Source organism: Triturus cristatus, chromosome 2_2 (assembly GCF_964204655.1).
Source record: "Triturus cristatus chromosome 2_2, aTriCri1.1, whole genome shotgun sequence".
NCBI classification, from domain to species: domain Eukaryota; kingdom Metazoa; phylum Chordata; class Amphibia; order Caudata; family Salamandridae; genus Triturus; species Triturus cristatus.
The window spans coordinates 1,231,403,904-1,231,425,426 of NC_140582.1; the positions used below are offsets into that span (position 1 = coordinate 1,231,403,904).

The 21,523-nt window shown below is 48.0% G+C and overlaps 1 protein-coding gene across 2 annotated transcripts in view; it reads right to left on the minus strand.

Annotated features, from left to right (window-relative positions):
• The window catches only part of LOC146863462 (zinc-binding protein A33-like), a 298,135-nt gene extending 282,132 nt beyond the window's left edge, over positions 1 to 16,003 (minus strand). The window contains exon 1 of one of the 2 annotated variants that reach the window (XM_085643375.1): positions 15,892 to 16,003. In XM_085643375.1, coding sequence (XP_085499501.1) covers positions 15,892 to 15,967 — 76 coding nt within the window. In that variant the 5' untranslated portion in view covers positions 15,968 to 16,003. The remainder of the gene's footprint in view (positions 1 to 15,891) is intronic. The other variant, XM_085643374.1, reaches the window with a different exon arrangement.
• Between the last annotated feature and the right edge of the window lie 5,520 nt (positions 16,004 to 21,523).

The window sequence follows — 21,523 nt, forward strand, 5'->3', positions numbered from 1 at the left end:
GGATCTCCCCGGCATGGCTGAGTTCGGGGCTTGTGCTCTGTCCGGCGGATCCCGGGATGGGGAGCCCCCATCCTGCAAGCCAGCCGAGGGTCCGGGCGCTGGGGAAGGGGGTCCACTGGGGCCCGGGGAGGCTCTCCCTGGCCTGGCTAGGGTTCGGAAGCTCGGCCCGGGCCTGGGGCTTGAGCTCCATCCGGCGGGCCCCGGGGTGCGAGAGCCCACCGTCCTGCAAGCCAGCCGAGGGTCAGGGCGCTGGGTAAGGGGGTCCACCGGGGCCCAGGGAGGCTCTCCCTGGCCTGGCTAGGGTTCAGAAGCTGGGCCCGGGCCCAGGGCTTGTGCTGCATCTGGCGGGCCCTGGGGTGCGGTAGCCCCCGTCCTGCAAGCCAACCGAGGGTCAGGGCGCTGGGGAAGGGGGTCCACCGGGGCCCGGGGAGGCTCTCCCCAGCCTGGCTAGGGTTCGGAAGCTCAGCCCGGGACCAGGGCTCGAGCTCCATCCGGCGGGCCCCGGGGTGCGAGAGTCCACCGTCCTGCAAGCCAGCCGAGGGTCCTGGTGCTGGGTACAGGGACGGGGGTCCACCGGGGACTGGGGAGGCTCTCCCCGGCCTGGCTGCTTTCAGAAGCAGGGACAGGGCCGGGGAGCGGGTGTGGCTGGCTTTATCCGCTCCCCCGAAATAAGACTCCGGGTGGAGGGAGACATACCAAGAAAAGTGAGAGTACTCTTTTGGGAGAAACTTTCAAGGGGTTATGATATACTTCTAGCAGAACTAGGCCTGGGCGGTAAATTCCGTCCCGCTCGCGGAATTTGCGGAATTTGCGTAATTTCGCGTTCCGCGGGGAACGCGAAATTGCTCAAAAGTCTGCTTTCCGCGATTTCGCGAAATTTTTGCTTGTTCGCGTTCTGAAAATGCGTGTTCGCGAGATATTTCTCCCCGAGCACGCAAACAGCAAGTGTGAACAGGAAAAAAGCATCGCGAACAAGCAATTCCGCGTGTTCGCGAAATTTCTGCGTGTTCGCGGAGATTTTTTACCGTTTCGCGGAGATTTGCGTAATGCGATTACGCAAATTACGCCCACCCCTAAGCAGAACAGGACTGGCCACCAGAACTTGTCAGGGAGTGAACATATGGCGAAGACATCATTATGCCAGCCTTCTCCAACCATGTTCCAATACACCTAAAATATACATATGCCAGGAAATGGGCAGTTGCCCAGGCCCCAGCATTATACAAAAACCATGTAGGATGGGATGAGGACTTACTTGACCACAAGATACAGTTAAAAAATCAATCTACTGCACAAAGGCAGTACCCTATTAAGCAAGAAGCAAAAAAACAGGTCAGGGAGATCTTAGATCAACTTGAATACCAAGGGGTGATTGAAACATGCACCTCATCAATGAACAATCCTTTGTTTCCTGTATCCAAACCAGACAATACATATCGTCTAGTTTTGGATTACAGACACTTGAACACTTGTTTTAAGACATTTGCAGTGCAAAATGCACACAGTACAGCATTAATGAATAACATTGTGCATAAAAAAAATAAAACCACATTAGACATTTCAAATGGTTTCTTTTGTCAAAACATAGCACCTGAAAGTAGGTACTTGACAGCTTTCTCAATAATGGGGACTCAGCGTCACTTTTGTCGACTCCCACAAGGGTTCAAGAACAGCCCGGGGTTGTTCTCAGCAAGGTCAAATTTATGATGACGAGGCATTGTCATATGTCGATGACATCTATCTGATAGACGATGACCTGGATAGGCAGTTGAACAGGGTGAACACCATTATACTGGGCTCTGCCTCTGAGGGCTATAAATTCAACTTTAAAAAATCCAGAATTGCCCATCTCAATGTCCTTTTCCTAGGATATGAGCTTTCAAGTGAAGGCCAAAGCTTGGCAGCTAACTTTTTAGAAAAATGTGCGCTGCTCCAACCTCCAAAACGCTGAAAAACTTACAGTCGATTCTAGGTTTCCTGAATTTTGGAAGAACTTACATTCTAAATTACGCAGAAGGGTTAAACATCTCTACGAATTAATCAAATCTTATTTCAAAATCAAAAATTGGACACAGGAACACACAGATATCCTGCAATCACTTCAAGCTAACATGTTAGCTACAAATCACTGACAAACGTGATCCGAATAATTTCGGGTCAATGCGGATTCACCTACCTAACTTTTAATGAAGGTGAAAAAGTACCAATTGCATACAAATCACATTTGTATACACAAGCAGAAATGCGCTTCACTTCGGCAGAAAGAATTCTGACAGCAGTTCAAACCGCTGTAGCAAAAGAAAGAGCTCTAGCTCAGGGGAAACGCATTATTGTCGTAACTCCGGTACCAGCCTTAGAGGCAGTTACATAAGCGAGCATTCTAAATGCAAAAGCTTTACATCCAAGATGGATATAATGGGTTAATTCTCTTATTGCAACAGATGTTGAATAAGTTTTGATGCTTATTTAAAAACACAAGCATTCCTGCAATATGAACATAAATGTACTCTGCCTTTTGAGATTCTCCCTCTTGATCAGTACGAATTTATAATTTATACTGATGGACCAGCACAACCCGCTGCGGGGAGAAAGCAAGCTTACAGTGTAGCATGCGCAATTGTTAAAAGTCGCATGCACAATCGTAAATTCCGACCAATTGTCACTAAAACACAATCTCTAGGAGATTGTACAGCTCAGTGAGATGAGCTACAAGCATTCAAATTGGCACTTGAAAATACGAATCGCAAATTCCCCACACTTATAGTGTGTGATTCTTTTAACTGTGTTCAATCATACAATGAATATTTACAGAATTGGCTTCAAAATGGTTTCAAAGATGCAAAAGGTGGCACAATACAGCATAAAACGCTTTGGGAACAAGTAGTACAGTTTGCGAAACGGACTACAAAACACTCACGTGATACACACGCTAAGTCATCAACGGGATGACGTTCATGTTGCAGGGAATTAATTGGCTAACGATTGTTAGACAGCATTAGACTATCTACGCGCAGGCAACTTTTTGGACAAATGCAATCCCACAAACACTAAGTCAAGGTTCCTATGGATGTGGCCTCAGTGCTCAGCTGACGCTTGAACTGTTATAAAAGATTTGCGAGTCTTTATCGGCACATACACAATTGGCACACTACATTCTGACCAGGGCCCTGTGTTTAGCTCTCGAGCTTACAAAGAGGCCATGGCCAGTTTGGGCATTGCATTGCGTTACTCCTCTCAGATACACCTGTTTATACCAGCGTAACATGTGATCAACTGGTACCAGCGATTTCAACTAATCCTGATGCAATTTCAACCATTGACAGAACTGCTTCTGGCTATTTCATTAACTTTGATACATTTTCTGAGGATCCAAGTGAACCGGAAACAACGCCAGCCAAAAGAACTTTCAAAGAACGAGCACAAGACTTTTTACATCTCCTGAAAAAGACTTATCTGGTTTCACCATGGATTGAACTATGGATTATTTCTGGAATACTTTTCTTTCTGCTTTGGCTAGCTTTAGTAATGACTCTGAGCATGCTGATAAATGGAAGATATATTCACTTGGACACAGAAAGTAAAAATGGGAACTTACTTTTGAAACCACACAAATCATCCCATCGTGGAGCAAGAGACTTGTCGGCAGCGAACATCACAGATGTTACTATACAAGATGGTATAGTTTGGGACAAAACAGATTATGATATATTCGGCCGTCTGAACTTTTGAAGATTCCACACTTATTTAAAATTTCATTAAGTGTCTTTATTACCTCCAGTACCTATTCTGATGATTGGGACTTTGAGGCTGTTAATAACATGATGTCTGATCTAGAAAGGTCTGCTGCATTCTCTAACCAATAATACTTAGAGCAGTGGTTCCCAAATGTTTTCAACCCACAGCTCCCTTGACCTATTAGCCGTCGGCTGAGGCTCCCCACTATGTTAAATTTTTTTTTAGGGTGGGGGTTGAAAGCCCGGCCTCAGGAATACTTTCATTTTATTCCCTGAAAATAATTGGAATGATGCCAATGAAGGTATTATAATCATATGACTAGACCATCACAATTTTAATTTAGCTGTAACAGTGAGTATGAGTCAAAGAATTTCCCTTGCACAGAGGATACTGGTCCCCTTGCCCACACCCAACATGGTCAGTGTTTGTATGATGCAGTCTAGCGTTTCAGAAATCCTAGAAGAGCATGGAGAGGGTAAACGCTATGGTTCATCTTTCTCCAAGCAAGAGCCTTCTGAATGTGCCATGATGCAAATGTGGTAGAAAAGGCACTACCACCTCCCCCAAATATACAAGGGACAATATGAGGATTAGTACGTGAAGTGCAATAGTTTAGAAACCAGAAATGAAAAACAGAGAGCACGCTCCTTAGGTAAGCTGTTTAGTGTAATGGGATTATCCAGCTCACCTCAGCAGAATGGGATGTAGTTGGCTTAACAGCCACATTTTCAGTGTGCACGAGTGACATTTCCGTGTTTTTTGGGCACCCATGAGTGACATTCACATTTCTCATGTGTGACACCTTGCTTACCACTATCATGAGCACTGGATTAAGAATCATGTAAAAAATTAAAATCTTGTTTCTTGAAATGTAGCGTAGTCAGTGGCGTAGCTAGGGTGGGGCCGTGGGGGCGGTCCGCCCCAGGCGGCACTATTTTGGGGGCGGACAAAGGCATTCAGATAAGGCTCGGCTTGCTTTCGTGGACGTTCGGGGACGGGCAGAGAAGGAATAGGACTCAGGCAATGTCCTCTTCTTTTTTGTGCTGGCAGCTGTCCCCCCCCTTCCTATTATTCCCTCTCTTTCTGTCTTGCTCCTCACTTACTGAAAACCGTGAGTTGAAGAAACGGTTCACAACCTCTCTTTCCTTCTTTCATTTAGTTGCTTCCCTGTGAAATGGATCCAAAAAAGAAAAAAACGAGAAATGCCCTTTTTCTGACATTTTTCTATTCCAAAGTGCAGCGGGATGGAGAGAAATAGAAGGTTTTAAATATGAAAAATAAATACATAACTAAATAAAGAAAGACAGAGTGGTTGCAAAGTGGCCAGATTGGTTTTATTTACATCCAAATACATCAGCATCACTTGACAGAGGTTGCCAGTGAAGCGCTACTTTTCTTTTCTCGTCTTTCTTTGAACAGCATTGTTGTTCCCAGGTGGGAAAGTGTACCATTCCTGGAGGTACTGCAATACCAGGTTGATGGGTGGATTGGAAAACAATATGTGTACAATGGCTCTGTGTTTATGGATGTGGTCTTTTTAAACCATACTGCTTACGTTTTGTAAGGATATAAGCAATGGACATTGAAACGGTTCCCTTCAGGGCCCTCTAGTAATGTCCTTAACTTTTCAGGTAAAACCACTCGCTGATTTCTGAATAGTGAGTGAGAGATTGTTAAGGTAACCATGTTGTTTCTGCATACATTTCACATGCTTTACCTAATCTTGCATTCCCTATGAGTGGTTGCTTTTACTTTTATTTTTAGGCAGCATATTACTCTTATCAAGTGCATAATTTGAATTGAGCCACATCCAAGTGTTTATAGCGGGCACAATTAGATTATAGCTGAAGGCAGTGCGAGTGTCTCTCAGTGGAGAAGTATGGTGTTCAGTGGGGGAGAGGATGTGGCCCTATGGCCAGAGCTGTCGAATTTGGAACTGGGGAAACGGGTTCGGCATTCATGACCAGTCTACCAGACCACTCTACTGAGGGAGCACATTCCCATGCTAGACCTTAGAAGGCCCCACTAGACCTTAGAAGGCCTGATGTCTTAGCACAAGCAGGTGTACCCTAGTGGTGTCAATTGTGGGTTTACCTTGAAGGGCTGTCCACCACAATCCATACTGAAGTTCATCTCCAGTCTTGCGGGCAGGCCTACGAAGCAGCACACCCTAGAGCAACAGTGATCCAGTCGCTGTGACTCTGTCACTGAGGTCACATGAACCTTGAGCAGGTTAGGGCGATGTGAACGGTGTGACCACACTGGGTACCTATTTTGGGTGGGTGCATAGTGTTTGCAAGTATATTATGGTTAAAAAAAACTTGCTGCCTCCTTCCTGGCCTCCAGCAATTTTCAGAAACAATAAAAATGTCATGATAACTTCGGTGATTAATGTTCTTCTTAGAGAGAGATCGGAGTTTTGTCTAGTGGAAGGGTTGACTCCTGGAAAGGTAGCACAGAGGGTTAATGTGCCTGCTGCAAAGAACATGTACCATGCAGATCACAAAGTGCACTGCTTTAATGGGGGGACCATGATGAATGGTCATTTAATGTCAGCTGTAGATGATGGATCCCTGAACAGTGTCATGTATGTGCATGTTTGCATTGTGCTGAGGGGATTACCAGGTAATTATTCATGCAGCTCTCTGATGGATGTCACATGCGGTTTTTCTGAGTCCCCAGATAGATCATGCAGTCTGTGTGTTCTCTTTTGTACAGCCAGTCACTGCCAGTCACCGGTGTATTCAAATGTGTAGCCTTGGACCGTGTCATGTATGTGCATGTAACTTGCATGATCGAGGTAACTATTAGTGGCGATACTAAGTGTCTCTCGGACCTCTTTCAAGTGCTCGCCGTCCTTTTTCCCCAGCAGCCCCCCCTCCCCAGGGGCGGCAATCTGAGGGATAGCCCCGGGCGCCACAAGCTCTTGCTATGCCTCTGAGTGTAGTACCTGGATTAAATAAACCATCCTTACCTGAAATGGGTTATCTTGTGATTTGTGAAGTTGCCCTGTGTCTTGTACCAGCGTACCTTCCCCTAATAACAACTGTGCTTGAACACCTGGGCACTCTGCTAACTGTCAAAGCCCGGTATCAATCCTGCACCACGCCAGAAATACTTGAGCCTCGGGTTGCACAGTGCAAAGGGCACCGCTGTTGCCAGATTAAGACTCCATATTGCAGAAAACCAGCACAGAAAGGATAAGAACTGTAAGAGGCCTCTGTCCCTCAGAATACTCATCCTGTACTGCATCGAGCTCGGCGTGCCTCTAACACGTGAAAACTTCAGTTTGGAAAGAATGACCGTGAGCTTGTTCAACACGTTTGCTGTCATAGAAATAAAAAGAGGACCGCACGAACACAGTCCTCGGAGGAGATGCAAGTCTTTCACAGCTCAGTGGTTCCCAAACTGTGTGCTTGGTGCACGGCGCCCCTGGCATGCTTTGACGGCGCACCGGGGTGCTGCGGTGCACAGATTGGGAACCACTGACTTAGATGGTTCAACAGACTATGAACAGCTTTACTGTTCCAACCACTATGATCATCATTTCTTGCATAGATCTGCAACACCTAGAAATGTATTTATGTATAACCAATGGGAACATTGTCCTATGCCACCAAGGCGTAGCTCGAAAACGTTTGCAATGAAGTTTCCATATTTTTCAGGGTACAATACATCCATTCCGGAAACATTTTTCTTTAAAATTATGAACAAAACAGGAACGAAAAATATGTTAACTAATACAAAACAGATTTATTCTGCAGCCTTTATTGCCCAACTGTCTAGACAGGGTTTCGACTTTTGGAAAGGCACAATTGACACAAAATCTGTCTGGGGTACAAAAGATTGGCAAGTGCGGGGGATAGAAGCTTTGTTTAGTGCCTGTATCATTCCACAGAAAATAATGTTTTTGAATGACACTGTCCAACAAACGTCTTGCCTTGGGTTAGCCAAGATCAAAGACATGAACACACCGTCCATACCTACACCTGCAAGTAATAGCTCTACACAGGGGGAGGTCGACGTACATACTATTTTACAAAACAACAAATCAGATCCTGAATGGGAAAAATAGTTGCTCTGGCCCACAGACACAAACATCTGTCAAGAAAGATTCTTGAACAGAATACAGGGTTTTACAATCTATAGGCCAGACCCACGTTATGTTGAAAGACAGCATCAAGGGGTAGTAACAACATACAGTGTAGGAAAATTATGCCTTGATTGGCTACAGAAATCTGCACTAGAGGATGTGAAACAGCACTTATCTTTACTTAAAGAAGACGCAGACCTTAGGGATTTCTTGCTAGGTTCAAGAAAACCGCGTCAAAAACGTTTCATATATGCCAGCATTTATGCTGCTTATAATGAAATATGGAAGGTTACCCAAGCAGACGCCGCAGAAAGTATACGAGAAATTGATAATATTAATTTAGAGAAATCTCTTGCTGTGGTTGACAATGGGTTAACGACTCTGTCATCCAGGATTTATTCACTGGGCAACATTCTATCCTCTGCTATAGACATTGTGGAACAAGATTTGGTCCTGCTGCGACAAGGCCAGTCTCAATTACGTTCTATTCTGTTATTAGGCTGGACGGTACAAAACTTGAGTGCAGGCAATGCGCCTTGGTGTTTCATCAACACGTCATCTCTGTTTTCAGAATACAATCTCTCAGCTAAACAGATCGAACTGGCACAAAGGGGAGCAAAGTATACAGTGCTGAGCATTGAAAAACTGGAAAAATTGCCATTAACGGTAGCAGAAAAACCAGCTACAAAATGGATCATTCATGGCAAATTACTCTGCCTGTTACAACTTTCCATTTTCAGTATTGCAAGCAGGCAAATATGAAAGGTTGGGTAAAGAATACATCAAGACATCCTGGGATTTACCTTACACACACAGATGTTGGAGTGGGGGCGTGATGTGTTTCTTAGCAGTACACACTGTGAAAATGCACTGAGCGGTTCACTTATATGTCGGGATATTAGTTTACACGGGGCCTGTAGCGGTTCTACTGCAAATTTATCCTGCCACCTGTAAGGTTCACCAGCCACTGTGATTAATCCAACGTTTGGCCAACTTTCAAATGGGAGTTACCTCATGTTGCATGATCAGAGCTGTTGTGGCATGTTGCCAGGCATCCCATATCTGGTAACGGTTGGCTCCAGGGTCACTTACTGTATGCAAGTTTTGTTCCCCAAAATAGACACAGTCAGGGAGTCGCCTTTATGGCCTTCACTGAACATCTCTTCTATACGAATTGATACTTTAAGCAGAATGAAAGCCATTCTTTTACAACAAACCGTGCCTTTTATCTCGGCCAAAGAAACCTATGATCTACAAATTGCAAGGACTTCGGCTGCGATACAGGCTCTGTTATGTACAAACTGCCCTACACATTTCACAGAAATGTTGGGACGTATCTTAAACATGTCTGATACGAGTGGTATTCTGCATGTATTTAAGACCATATGTTCAGGACTGTTAACACATTTTCAAGCAGTCCTCAGAATCATTCCAAACTTCGTGCACTCAGTGTTTGGTGGTCTGCCGCTAATCCTAGCACTCGTTGTAGGAATCCTTTTTTTATTCCTACTACTATGCTACGGCAGGCCAATCCACCAGCGTCAATCACAACACCTTGGAGAAAGCTCTCCTGGAAAGGAAGTGTCATGAGCGCATAGTACAACGTTTGGGCTTACTTCGTCTACAAGAATTAAATACCACATGGTTTCTGTCATTCAGACCAATCTAGCAAGATTGCATCTTACCTGTTCTACGCTGCCTGCTATGCGGTGAGGAATGCCTGCTAGACGTCTGTCTAACACTCCCATCAGTTATGCCAACGAATAGCAATACTCTGCTGGACCCGATAACGGCCCATGCTCTGTGTTGTCCCCAGAGGGTACCAATCCTGATGGCGGCATTCGTTGAGATCTCACAGACTCAACATGCTACTGCTGAGGTACGAGATGGATCAACGGGCACAGAGGAACATTGCTACTGGCGATGCTTCACATCTATGTGCAGTTAATCTTCTAAACAAGGTATTCCAACTATCACCGACATTGGTAGACGATCTTTTGTCTACAGGAATAGAGGATTTCATGTTTTCACCAGCCACTTACACTGACTTTTGATTCGGCTCACAGTGTACAGGGTAAGCTATGAATGTGGGCTTCATTTTTCAAAACAAAGACAAACCTTGGAACTTTTTTCATACAATTTTTTTTTTCCTCTAAATTTGAATTGTTTCTTTTTATGGCAAAGTAATATGCTTAAAGTAGAACTATTCATAGAGAACAGACTTCTTTGAACACTTCCAGGGACACATTATCACCTTTTACTCACAGCAATTTCATTTATGTAACATGACATGAAATGGCTTTGATCTTTTCTTCTGTAATTATGAACCATTTCATCATATGTGTATATGTTTCTGTTCATTCATTTACCTTCCACTGTAAATATATGCTTAGTATGAACCATTCCTTAATATGTACAGCACCTTTGCCTTTCATGTCCAGCAAAAGCTTTTTAGTATGCTTTTACAAATGTTTTTAGCAACATGTGGTACTCAATTTTCTATGTTTAGCATTTTAATGTTTAACATTTAGTACTATCGATCATTCGTTAGTGGAGTGGGTGTTGTGTTTTGATTTAGATGTCCGTATATAGGTTTTCCTAAATCATGTCCTTATATAGGCACAATTTGCATTACCCTTATTTAGTCATAGAATCCCAGTCCTTATTTAGGCATTAGCAATGCTATTCAAATACAGGCATGGTCACCTACATCCATCCCAACGTCACAACAAGTTCTTAGAAACCAGACCCTTAAGCCTTTGGGACATTCCCTAGCTAGGATTATTTATTTCTCCAAGAACTCATCTATTATGCATGAACACTATTCCTTAGGGGTTCATTCATGACGTCTTCCTCTGCCCGACGTTACGTCAATGCTATCATTCCTAAGCACTTTCCAGGTATAAATATACCTTCCCTTACCATGGCAAACCACGGCTCAGCTGCACAGCTCGATACGGCTTGCCACGGCAAGTTCAGAAGGAGTACTCGCCTGACGCACTGACCAGACGCTGTCATCCCTGCTGGCAGAGAATCCAGCTTCCAGTGTTCTGACTCCCTTCGCAGGGTGTTAGAGTTTGAGACCTGGAAAGAGATTCCCACCTCTCTCATTCTAAGGTACGGAGCTGACTAGAACCTAGAGGGACTCTTGGCATATGCAAAACTATAGCTTACCATACTATAGAATACAGCACCTACTTCTTATCTTGTACTACACTTCGGTTAGGTACACTGGGGTAGAACTATTTAGAAGCATCAGACGAATATCCACTTTATAGCCTGTGTTATTTATGTATGTGTATATATGAATATATGTCATAGCTAGAAGATAATGCTATTGCAGTATTATTTCTTCTTACTGCTTACGCTGTACGTATTATATCTCGCATACTGTCTTGCGATTGTAACAGCTCATATCTCTTACACGAGAAATAAGACTGTCCAATAAACCCTTTTTATTGAAACGCCCGTCTATCTATTTCTGTGTAACTCTGAAGAAACTAAGCATGCACGATTGACTGAGTGAAACTGTTATCTGTTGTTTCCACGATTCTGAGACATGTTCCGATTCTAAAGGGAAACAAAGTTGTCATGTTTATGCGGTTGCCAGAAACTACTCCCTTCTTGTTTATTCAAGGAGTTTCTAGTGGCCTCTGAGTCAGCTGGCACACAAAGTAATTAAGTTTAATGTACTCAATAGAGGCATACGGATCTCAGTCCTGTGCCACAACTATAGTGTATATTATTCCAATGCGCAGAGCCTATAAGGGAAATAGGAACTACACTACAGACCTGTACATTTAACTACTGAGTCTGTCAAGGCTGACTATAGCTTTCCAGTTTATACCAATTTTAACCATTACCTCTCAGTGTGTGCCAATGCTGGTCATTGATTGTCAATGTTTGCCAAATGCTGGTCATTGATTGTCAATGTTTGCCAAATGCTGGTCATTGATTGTCAATGTGTGCAAATGCTGGTCATTGCCTCTTAGTGTGTTCCAATGCTGGTCATTTATTGTCAATGTGTGCCGATGCTGGTTATTGCCTCTCAGTGTGTGCCAATGCTGGTCATTGATTGTCATTGTGTGCCAATTCCGGTCATTGATTGTCAGGTTCTGCCAATGCTGACCATTGCCTCTCCGTGTGTGCCAATGCTGGCCATTGCCTCTCAGTGTGTGCCAGTGCTGGACATTGCTTCTTGGTGTGTGCCAATGCTGGACATTGCTTCTTGGTGTGTGCCAATGCTGGACATTGCTTCTTGGTGTGTGCCAATGCTGGACATTGCTTGTTGGTGTGTGCCAATGCTGGTCATTGCCTCTTGGTGTGTGCCACTGCTGGTCATTGCCTCCTGATGTGTGCCTTTCAGTGTGTGCCAATGTTCACCATTGCCGCTTAGTGTGTACCAGTGCTGACCGTTGCCTCTCAGTGCTTGCAGTGCTGACCGTTGCCTCTCAGTGCTTGCAGTGCTGGCCGCTGCCTCTCAGTGCTTGCAGTGCTGACCGCTGCCTCTCAGTGCTTGCAGTGCTGGCCGCTGCCTCTCGTGGCTTGCAGTGCTGACCGCTGCCTCTAAATGCTTGCAGTGCTGACCGTTGCCTCTCAGTGCTTGCAGTGCTGTCCGCTGCCTCTCAGTGCTTGCAGTGCTGACCGGTGCCTCTCAGTGCTTGCAGTGCTGACCGGTGCCTCTCAGTGCTTGCAGTGCTGGCCGCTGCCTCTCAGTGCTTGCAGTGCTGGCCGCTGCCTCTCAGTGCTTGCAGTGCTGACCGCTGCCTCTAAATGCTTGCAGTGCTGACCGTTGCCTCTTAGTGCTTGCAGTGCTGACCGCTGCCTCTCAGTGCTTGCAGTGCTGGTCGCTGCCTCTCAGTGCTTGCAGTGCTGACCGCTGCCTCTAAATGCTTGCAATGCTGACCGTTGCCTCTCAGTGCTTGCAGTGCTGTCCGCTGCCTCTCAGTGCTTGCAGTGCTGACCGGTGCCTCTCAGTGCTTGCAGTGCTGACCGGTGCCTCTCAGTGCTTGCAGTGCTGTCCGCTGCCTCTCAGTGTTTGCAGTGCTGACCGTTGCCTCTCAGTGCTTGCAGTGCTGACCGTTGCCTCTCAGTGCTTGCAGTGCTGACCGGTGCCTCTCAGTGCTTGCAGTGCTGACCGGTGCCTCTGTGCTTGCAGTGCTGGCCGCTGCCTCTCAGTGCTTGCAGTGCTGACCGTTGCCTCTCAGTGCTTGCAGTGCTGACCGGTGCCTCTCAGTGCTTGCAGTGCTGACCGTTGCCTCTCAGTGCTTGCAGTGCTGACCGTTGCCTCTCAGTGCTTGCAGTGCTGACCGGTGCCTCTGTGCTTGCAGTGCTGACCGTTGCCTCTCAGTGCTTGCAGTGCTGACCGGTGCCTCTGTGCTTGCAGTGCTGGCCGCTGCCTCTCAGTGCTTGCAGTGCTGTCCGCTGCCTCTCAGTGTTTGCAGTGCTGACCGTTGCCTCTCAGTGCTTGCAGTGCTGGCCGCTGCCTCTCAGTGCTTGCAGTGCTGTCCGCTGCCTCTCAGTGTTTGCAGTGCTGACCGGTGCCTCTGTGCTTGCAGTGCTGGCCGCTGCCTCTCAGTGCTTGCAGTGCTGTCCGCTGCCTCTCAGTGTTTGCAGTGCTGACCGTTGCCTCTGTGCTTGCAGTGCTGACCGTTGCCTCTCAGTGCTTGCAGTGCTGACCGTTGCCTCTCAGTGTTTGCAGTGCTGACCGCTGCCTCTCAGTGCTTGCAGTGCTGGCCACTGCCTCTCAGTGCTTGCAGTGCTGTCCGCTGCCTCTCAGTGTTTGCAGTGCTGACCGGTGCCTCTGTGCTTGCAGTGCTGACCGTTGCCTCTCAGTGCTTGCAGTGCTGACCGCTGCCTCTCAGTGCTTGCAGTGCTGACCGCTGCCTCTCAGTGCTTGCAGTGCTGACCGCTGCCTCTCAGTGCTTGCAGTGCTGACCGTTGCCTCTCAGTGCTTGCAGTGCTGACCGTTGCCTCTCAGTGCTTGCAGTGCTGACCGCTGCCTCTCAGTGCTTGCAGTGCTGACCGCTGCCTCTCAGTGCTTGCAGTGCTGACCGTTGCCTCTCAGTGCTGGCACTGCTGACCGCTGCCTCTCAGTGCTGGCAGTGCTGGCCGCTGCCTCTCAGTGCTTGCAGTGCTGTCCGCTGCCTCTCAGTGTTTGCAGTGCTGACCGGTGCCTCTCAGTGCTTGCAGTGCTGTCCGTTGCCTCTCAGTGCTTGCAGTGCTGACCGTTGCCTCTCAGTGTTTGCAGTGCTGACCGCTGCCTCTCAGTGCTTGCAGTGCTGGCCGCTGCCTCTCAGTGCTTGCAGTGCTGTCCGCTGCCTCTCAGTGTTTGCAGTGCTGACCGGTGCCTCTGTGCTTGCAGTGCTGGCCGCTGCCTCTCAGTGCTTGCAGTGCTGTCCGCTGCCTCTCAGTGTTTGCAGTGCTGACCGGTGCCTCTGTGCTTGCAGTGCTGACCGTTGCCTCTCAGTGCTTGCAGTGCTTACCGTTGCCTCTCAGTGTTTGCAGTGCTGACCGCTGCCTCTCAGTGCTTGCAGTGCTGGCCGCTGCCTCTCAGTGCTTGCAGTGCTGTCCGCTGCCTCTCAGTGTTTGCAGTGCTGACCGGTGCCTCTGTGCTTGCAGTGCTGGCCGCTGCCTCTCAGTGCTTGCAGTGCTGTTCGCTGCCTCTCAGTGTTTGCAGTGCTGACCGGTGCCTCTGTGCTTGCAGTGCTGGCCGCTGCCTTTCAGTGCTTGCAGTGCTGTCCGCTGCCTCTCAGTGCTTGCAGTGCTGACCGGTGCCTCTGTGTTTGCAGTGCTGTCCGCTGCCTCTCAGTGTTGGCAGTGCTGACCGGTGCCTCTGTGCTTGCAGTGCTGGCCGCTGCCTCTCAGTGCTTGCAGTGCTGTTCGCTGCCTCTCAGTGTTTGCAGTGCTGACCGGTGCCTCTGTGCTTGCAGTGCTGGCCGCTGCCTTTCAGTGCTTGCAGTGCTGTCCGCTGCCTCTCAGTGCTTGCAATGCTGACCGGTGCCTCTGTGTTTGCAGTGCTGACCGCTGCCTCTCAGTGCTTGCAGTGCTGACCGTTGCCTCTCAGTGCTTGCAGTGCTGACCGCTGCCTCTCAGTGCTTGCAGTGCTGACCGCTGCCTCTCAGTGCTTGCAGTGCTGACCGTTGCCTCTCAGTGCTTGCAGTGCTGACCGTTGCCTCTCAGTGCTTGCAGTGCTGACCGGTGCCTCTCAGTGCTTGCAGTGCTGACCGCTGCCTCTCAGTGCTTGCAGTGCTGACCGCTGCCTCTCAGTGCTTGCAGTGCTGACCGCTGCCTCTCAGTGCTTGCAGTGCTGACCGTTGCCTCTCAGTGCTTGCAGTGCTGACCGCTGCCTCTCAGTGCTTGCAGTGCTGACCGCTGCATCAGTCATTGTGAAAAATAAGCCGCTGTCTTGTTGTCTGTCCAGGCGGATCACTGATTGCCAGTGGTTTTATATCAAAATATCACATATGGAAATATTGGCTTGCACATATATCTATTCCAAATGATCATCTACCAAAATATCATCAAGGTAAACATATACATGGACGTATAGACTTACTCCTCTAACTCCACATCTGCATCCCTTGACGAGATAATGATAAACAGTATTGGGGATTTGCTCCATGTGCAGATTGCATGCCAGGCTATACAGCACAAACCCTCCCGGCGCCACAGCGCGAGGCTGTCCGTAGGGCGATGGCAGCGGCCGGTCCGAGCAGATATGGTCCGGTTAAGTTCTCCCCTTCCCTCCTATGCAATATAGTGAAGCACATCTGTCTGCTGCGCTGCAGGTGCTGCAGACAGATGTGATTCCTCCAGTTGTCCTGCACAGACCGTGCACAGATCATAATTCCTTTACAGTGGCCAGACTGCATCAGACACGCCTCTATATGAAAGAGGGGTGTCTTCAGCGCCCTTTCCTGACCGTACAACACTAAGCATTGCTTCAGATGAGTTTCACACACCTCTGACCGGCGAGTCTCCATCACACACTCCTAGATAAAAGAGGGGTCCTCCCGCTCCCATGTCCAGACTGTAAAACACCCCAGATTCATTGTATTCACCTCTGTCCTGCGCAGCTGCATCAAGAGCGCGTGCGGACGAAGTCTGACTCCTCCTCTGAGACCTCCTCGATGCCATCGGAGCCTCCACTGATGCTCAGGACATTCAGCAGTGAGAGCTCCTCGGGCATGAGCTGCGTCTCTTGAGCCACGAGGGAGGAGTCGAGATAACAGAGACAGGAAACTCCGCTTAGAAAGTGCTGTCTGCAGCAATGTGCAATCTGCGCGTGAGGGGAGACGATGGGGTGCAGATAACAGGCTAGAAGAGCCTCCATCTTTCCATCCTAAAGAGTGTGTGTATGTGGTGAGACAAAACCCCCAACATAACTCATGTGTCACTGTGCACTGTGTGTGTGCGTGTGTGAGAGCATGCATGTGTGTGTGTCTGTGTGTGTGTGCACACATGCATGTGGGGAAGAGAATGCGTGTATGTGTGTGTGTGAGTGTGTGTGTTGTGTGAGAGAGAGAAAGCATGTGTGTATGTGAGAGAGAAAGAGATAAAACGTGTGTGTGTTTGTGAGAACGCATGTGTTTGGGCGTGCCCAAGAGCATGCATGTCTGTGAGTCTGTGTGGGGGGTGAGGGTGTGTGTGTGTGAAAGCATGCGTGTGTGTGCATGCACACATGTGCATGTGTGTGTGTCTGAGTGTGTGAAAGAGCATGCATGTGTGTGAGTGTGCATGTGTGGAAAAGCATGCATGTATGTGTGTGTGAGTGTGTGTGTGTTGTGAGAGAGAGAAAGCATGTGTGTATGTGGGAGAGAGAAAGAGAAAACGTGTGTGTGTGTGAGCATGCGTGTGTTTGGGTGGGTGGGAGAGCATGTGTGAGGGTATGTGAGTGTATGTGTGTGTGAGAGAGCATGCATTTGTGTGATTTCTGTACTTATATTACACCGCTAAGGATGTGTTTCTCGGTCAAACAGTGGCTTGTATAATGGGCCAAAAAGAAAGGGCCACTCGTCATTAGGCCTTAGAAGTGGCACAGTAATCCCACCCATAACTCTGCACCATGGAGTTACTGTTGTCGTAAAACGAGTGATAATGTTGAAAAGGTCGATGTCAATGTGAATAATGATACATTTGCATACAAAAACGAAATAGCATCTTTATTAACCAATTCGCCCGATGTGAACTCCACATCAACCCTAACTCAGAAATGCACAGTTCGGCAGGCCTTGAGACCCAGACCCGAGGTCACTGATTGACAGATCACAGGTGGGGTAGCACGTAGCTAGCAGACAAACACAAGAACAGGAAATCCCAGATCAAAACTACAGATAGGCGCAGTAACACCACAATGGCCTAGGGAGATTGTCCCCAAAAAAGCACACATGGCTGGAGGGGTGCGCGTGTTCCCAAAACACGATAAAGTCAGATGCCACGTAAAGTTAGGAACACACAGTCCACACATTGATCATGCATTCCCTATGCCGGACATCTGGACACATTATCTAATGGTCGCTTTGTGTCAAGGCAAGGTCGAGGCCCCACCTGGACTGATTCTCATTTGCTCAACAAGTAAGTAATGCCAGTGGCAGAAATATGGCATATTACCTATGTTATATTTTCTAGCTGAGTTCTCGCAAGACGACCTTGGATGCGATGCTGTGAAAGTCACCTTTTTTCAACAGACAGCATGCTAGGAAAGGTAAATATGTATTGTATATATTGTCAGAGCTGACACCTCAATCTAAATTTTTAGTCTAAAATGGTTTCTTTATGCTACCGGTTTACCAGCAGCATGGGTATCTGAAAACAGTGAGAGGTGTTGGTCGCCAGGACTGCTGGACATAACGCAGATGGTACGCTTTTTCTGCTGGGCGTGACACTGACCGTGTGCTTCGTCCGCTGGGTGTGACACAGATGGTACGCTTAGCTCCTGGGTGTGATACAGGGTGTGATACAGACATTTAGGGAAAAAAGATTTGGACGTGGGAGATTGGGTGTAACTTGAGTTTGGCCAAGAGCGGCCTGTAGTTCTCAAGTTATTCCTGTTTTCTGCAAGCTATTATTATCTTTGTCCCGGAACCGATAGTGACAGACTATCAGGCTCACTTAGGGGCATATTTACAAGGATTTTTTTATCGCTGTATTTACAAGTTGCCGCTAACTCTAGTAGGCAGCATTTTTCTAAAGTAAACATGATTTTTCTAAAGCACCATTTCTGTTAGCATGACGCACCGAAAACGAGATGCAAGGTAGGCATTCCCCTGTAAAAACTCCTGCAAAACACACAACGCAACATTTACAAGGATTCCCTTGAACATCGCAAAACAAAAAAAACTACGGCTAAGTCCAAAAAGGAGCAGTTTTCTAACGTCAATACTTATCTGGTCTTCAAAAATGGAGGAAACACACCTGTATTGAAGGAAGACAATCCCAGTTCATCATTGGCAATCTCAACAACGCCGTGGAGTTTCTGCTACGGCAACTCAGAGCACCAAGAACACCACCACCACCACCTCCACAGAGGCCGCGCAACTGAAGAGCGTAGGTTTACAGCCAGAGGATCGCCATCACACACCTCCGGCCGGAGGACGTCATAGGTTCTCCATTCTCCGCCTCCTTACCCAGATTGCACCAAGGCTGCAGGCCGCATCCCAGCGTAGCACACACATTTCTCCACAGACAAAGCTACTTGTTGTGCTGCACATGCTGGCCTCAGGGACTTTTCAGCCGACCACTCTCAGAGTGGCTGGAATTTCCCAGGCATCCTTCTCCAGGTTCCTCCCCACTGTCCTGACAACGCAGTATCTCCACTTCCCCAACACTGTGCAAGAACAACTCACCAACAAGCAGGGTTTTATGCCACTGCCGGTTTCCCGCATGTGTTGGGGCCAATGGACTGCACCCATGTGTAACTTGTGCCTCTTGCGGACACTGCACACATCTACAGAAACAGGAAGCACACCTACTCCATGAATGTGCATGGATAACAAAAAGGAAAAGAAGGAGGACAAAGTATCAAAAGGGTCCAAGTTATGCGGTACAAAATTACAGACATTGATTCAGTGGCACTCCCAGCGATCCTAGCTACTTTTGGTACAATAATGCTGATGTGTTGATCGCCTGGTGCCCAACTTAGTAACCATTGCGCTATTCACAGCAGCCTGAAAGGTTATTTGTATCATCAAATACTGGTTACATTCACCCGTGCTTGCTCCCCTATTACAATTTTATTACATCTAGTACGTGGGTAGCCGTCCAGTGTTGGTCCATCTTATATACAGCATTCGTAATCATACTCATATCATACTATGAATGGAATTCAAGCCATGGAAAGGAGAAAAACAAAAAATTAGAAAAAGGGAAGAAAAAACAAGAGAAAAACAGGCAACTTGTGCAGTGGAGTCGTGTGTATGCGTTAAAACGCTAAAACCCAAAGGGACAAAGGGAGTGGCAGCAGGAACGACCCGCGGGCCGGTCCAGGAGGGGGGGGGGCCCACAACAGGCATTCCATCCGCGTCCGGTTAACTAGCCCCAAACAGGCTGAAGCCCCTGCACAGCCCCCTGTATATCAGAGCCCCGGGGGATCTTGGGAGCGCTTCTTGTTCAGTGTAACCAGGTTGGGATCCGTGGTCCAGCCTACCCTCCTCACTACTGGAGCCTACTGGGTTCTCCCACTCGGCCAGAGCCTCTCTCCACGGTTCAGCAATTGGGTGCTTTCTCGTTCCCTTAGCCTCCTCCCAACTTAATATTCTGCCCTCTGCTCCAGCCCATGCGGGGATACCCCTGCTCCAAGTCGCTAACTGTGGCCCCCTCGCAGATTTCCACTCCATCGCTATCCTGCGCTTAGCGAGACCCAGCGCAAGGTCAATCAACCTGTTCCCGACTATGTACTTAGACAGTGTCAAGAATTCCTGTCATGCGAGGGGAGGAAAACGGTAACCAGCGAAAACGGACTACATCTCCCAGGATGCTTAGCGGTTGAGAGGTTATGTAAACAGGAGAACTGTTACATAACTCAAGGAAAACACGCCCTTATGTAAACAGGAGAGCTGTTACATAACTCAAGGAAAACACGCCCTTATGTAAACAGGAGAGCTGTTACATAACTCAAGGAAAACACGCCCTATAAAGGGAGGAACCGGGAGGTACAACGCTGTCGGATATTGTGTTTACACCGACGTACCTGCTTCGTGAAGAGCAGTGTTCAGGAGTGGTGCTCCAGTAAGGCAAGAACGGAGGTAGGTCGAGTCGTTACTCCCTGGGCCGTGTCTTGCCCCATCGTCACCTGTGAAGGACCCGGAAGCTCTACTGGTCAACCTTTGAGCTTCGCTTTTTGACTCGGCAGAGTCAAGGCGCAGTGGCGCTTTTGCTGGTTAGAGTCGTAACTCCCAGCCCGACCAGAGATACAGGGACTGCCAGCTGTAACGCACACCAGGAGGTGTTTGCCGCGTTACAGACTCGGAAGTCCACAGGATAGATCGAGCGGCTGCTCTCGGTTCAGTCTTCTTGCTTTTGAGTGGGGTATCGGTGACGCATCACCAGGAGGTGACTCCGCGTCCCGGTGCAGTCTGAGGAAGAGGTTGAGCGGCTGCTCCCTTCAGGTAGAGACCCCGGCTGGGTGTTTCCCTGACTCCTCGATTCTCCCCAACACTCTTCGTGCCCCTCACAGCCTACCGATTGGCATTGTCGGCCATTTCATTTCTGCCCTCTGTTGGCATACGCCGGGATCGGCGTATATGCAGAGGACGGTTAGGACCATCTGTGCTGTGGGCTGGTAACGTACTTAGCCTGGAGGATTCCAGTGACTATAACTTTTGTTTATTCTTTGTATTAGTTTTGCCTTCATTAAAACAACTAACCCTTCACAAGTGGTTGCGTCCTCATTATCGTGTCTGTTAAACGATCCTGAGACGTTCAGGGCGTTACAGACAGCCTGGGAAAGAGGCCCAGTAAACATGTCTACATTGCAGAAGCCAACACCCTTCCTACTACTCCCTTGATTTTACCCAACTCTGCCTCCCAGAAAGGACGCAACCCTTGGCATTCGCAGGTCATATGACCAAAATCAGCATCTGGATAAGCACACCTGGGACATTGTCGCACTACCCCTCCATATGTTACGTTAAGCCGTTTGGGCGTCATGTAGGTCATATGTGTATAGTTGAATTGAATATATCTCAAACAGGTGTTCCGGTAGATCTTTTTTGGGTATCTCAAAACCTTGGGCCACTCGGAGTTGGTGAGAGCTCTGCCCCCGAACCTGTCCCATCGTGCCCGCAACCCATCCAAGGGGGTGATGGAAGCTTCTACTAGTGTGGCATAGAGCCATTTCACCAAGTGGCCCGCGGTGCCAAAAGTGAATAAAACATGGAGGATCGGGTGTGTATCAGGTTCTTTCCTCCCTCTGCCCCATAACTGTGCAATCGTGTGTGTTAGTGCCTCATACTGTAAAAACTGACCCAAGGGGAGCCCACAATTGTCAACCAGCTCTGCAAAAGGAATCAGTGCCTTATCTAGATAGCAGTCCCCAACATTGTCCAGTCCAGCTTCTGACCAGCACACCAGTTGGTTGCTCGTAAATATAGATTGTGGGTCGCCATGCAGGAGCCCCACTAGGGGCAGCATGGGAGAGTACTTGGTGGGGAGCGCCCTCCTCCATGACATCTTCTCCACGTCTAGAAAGCTGTG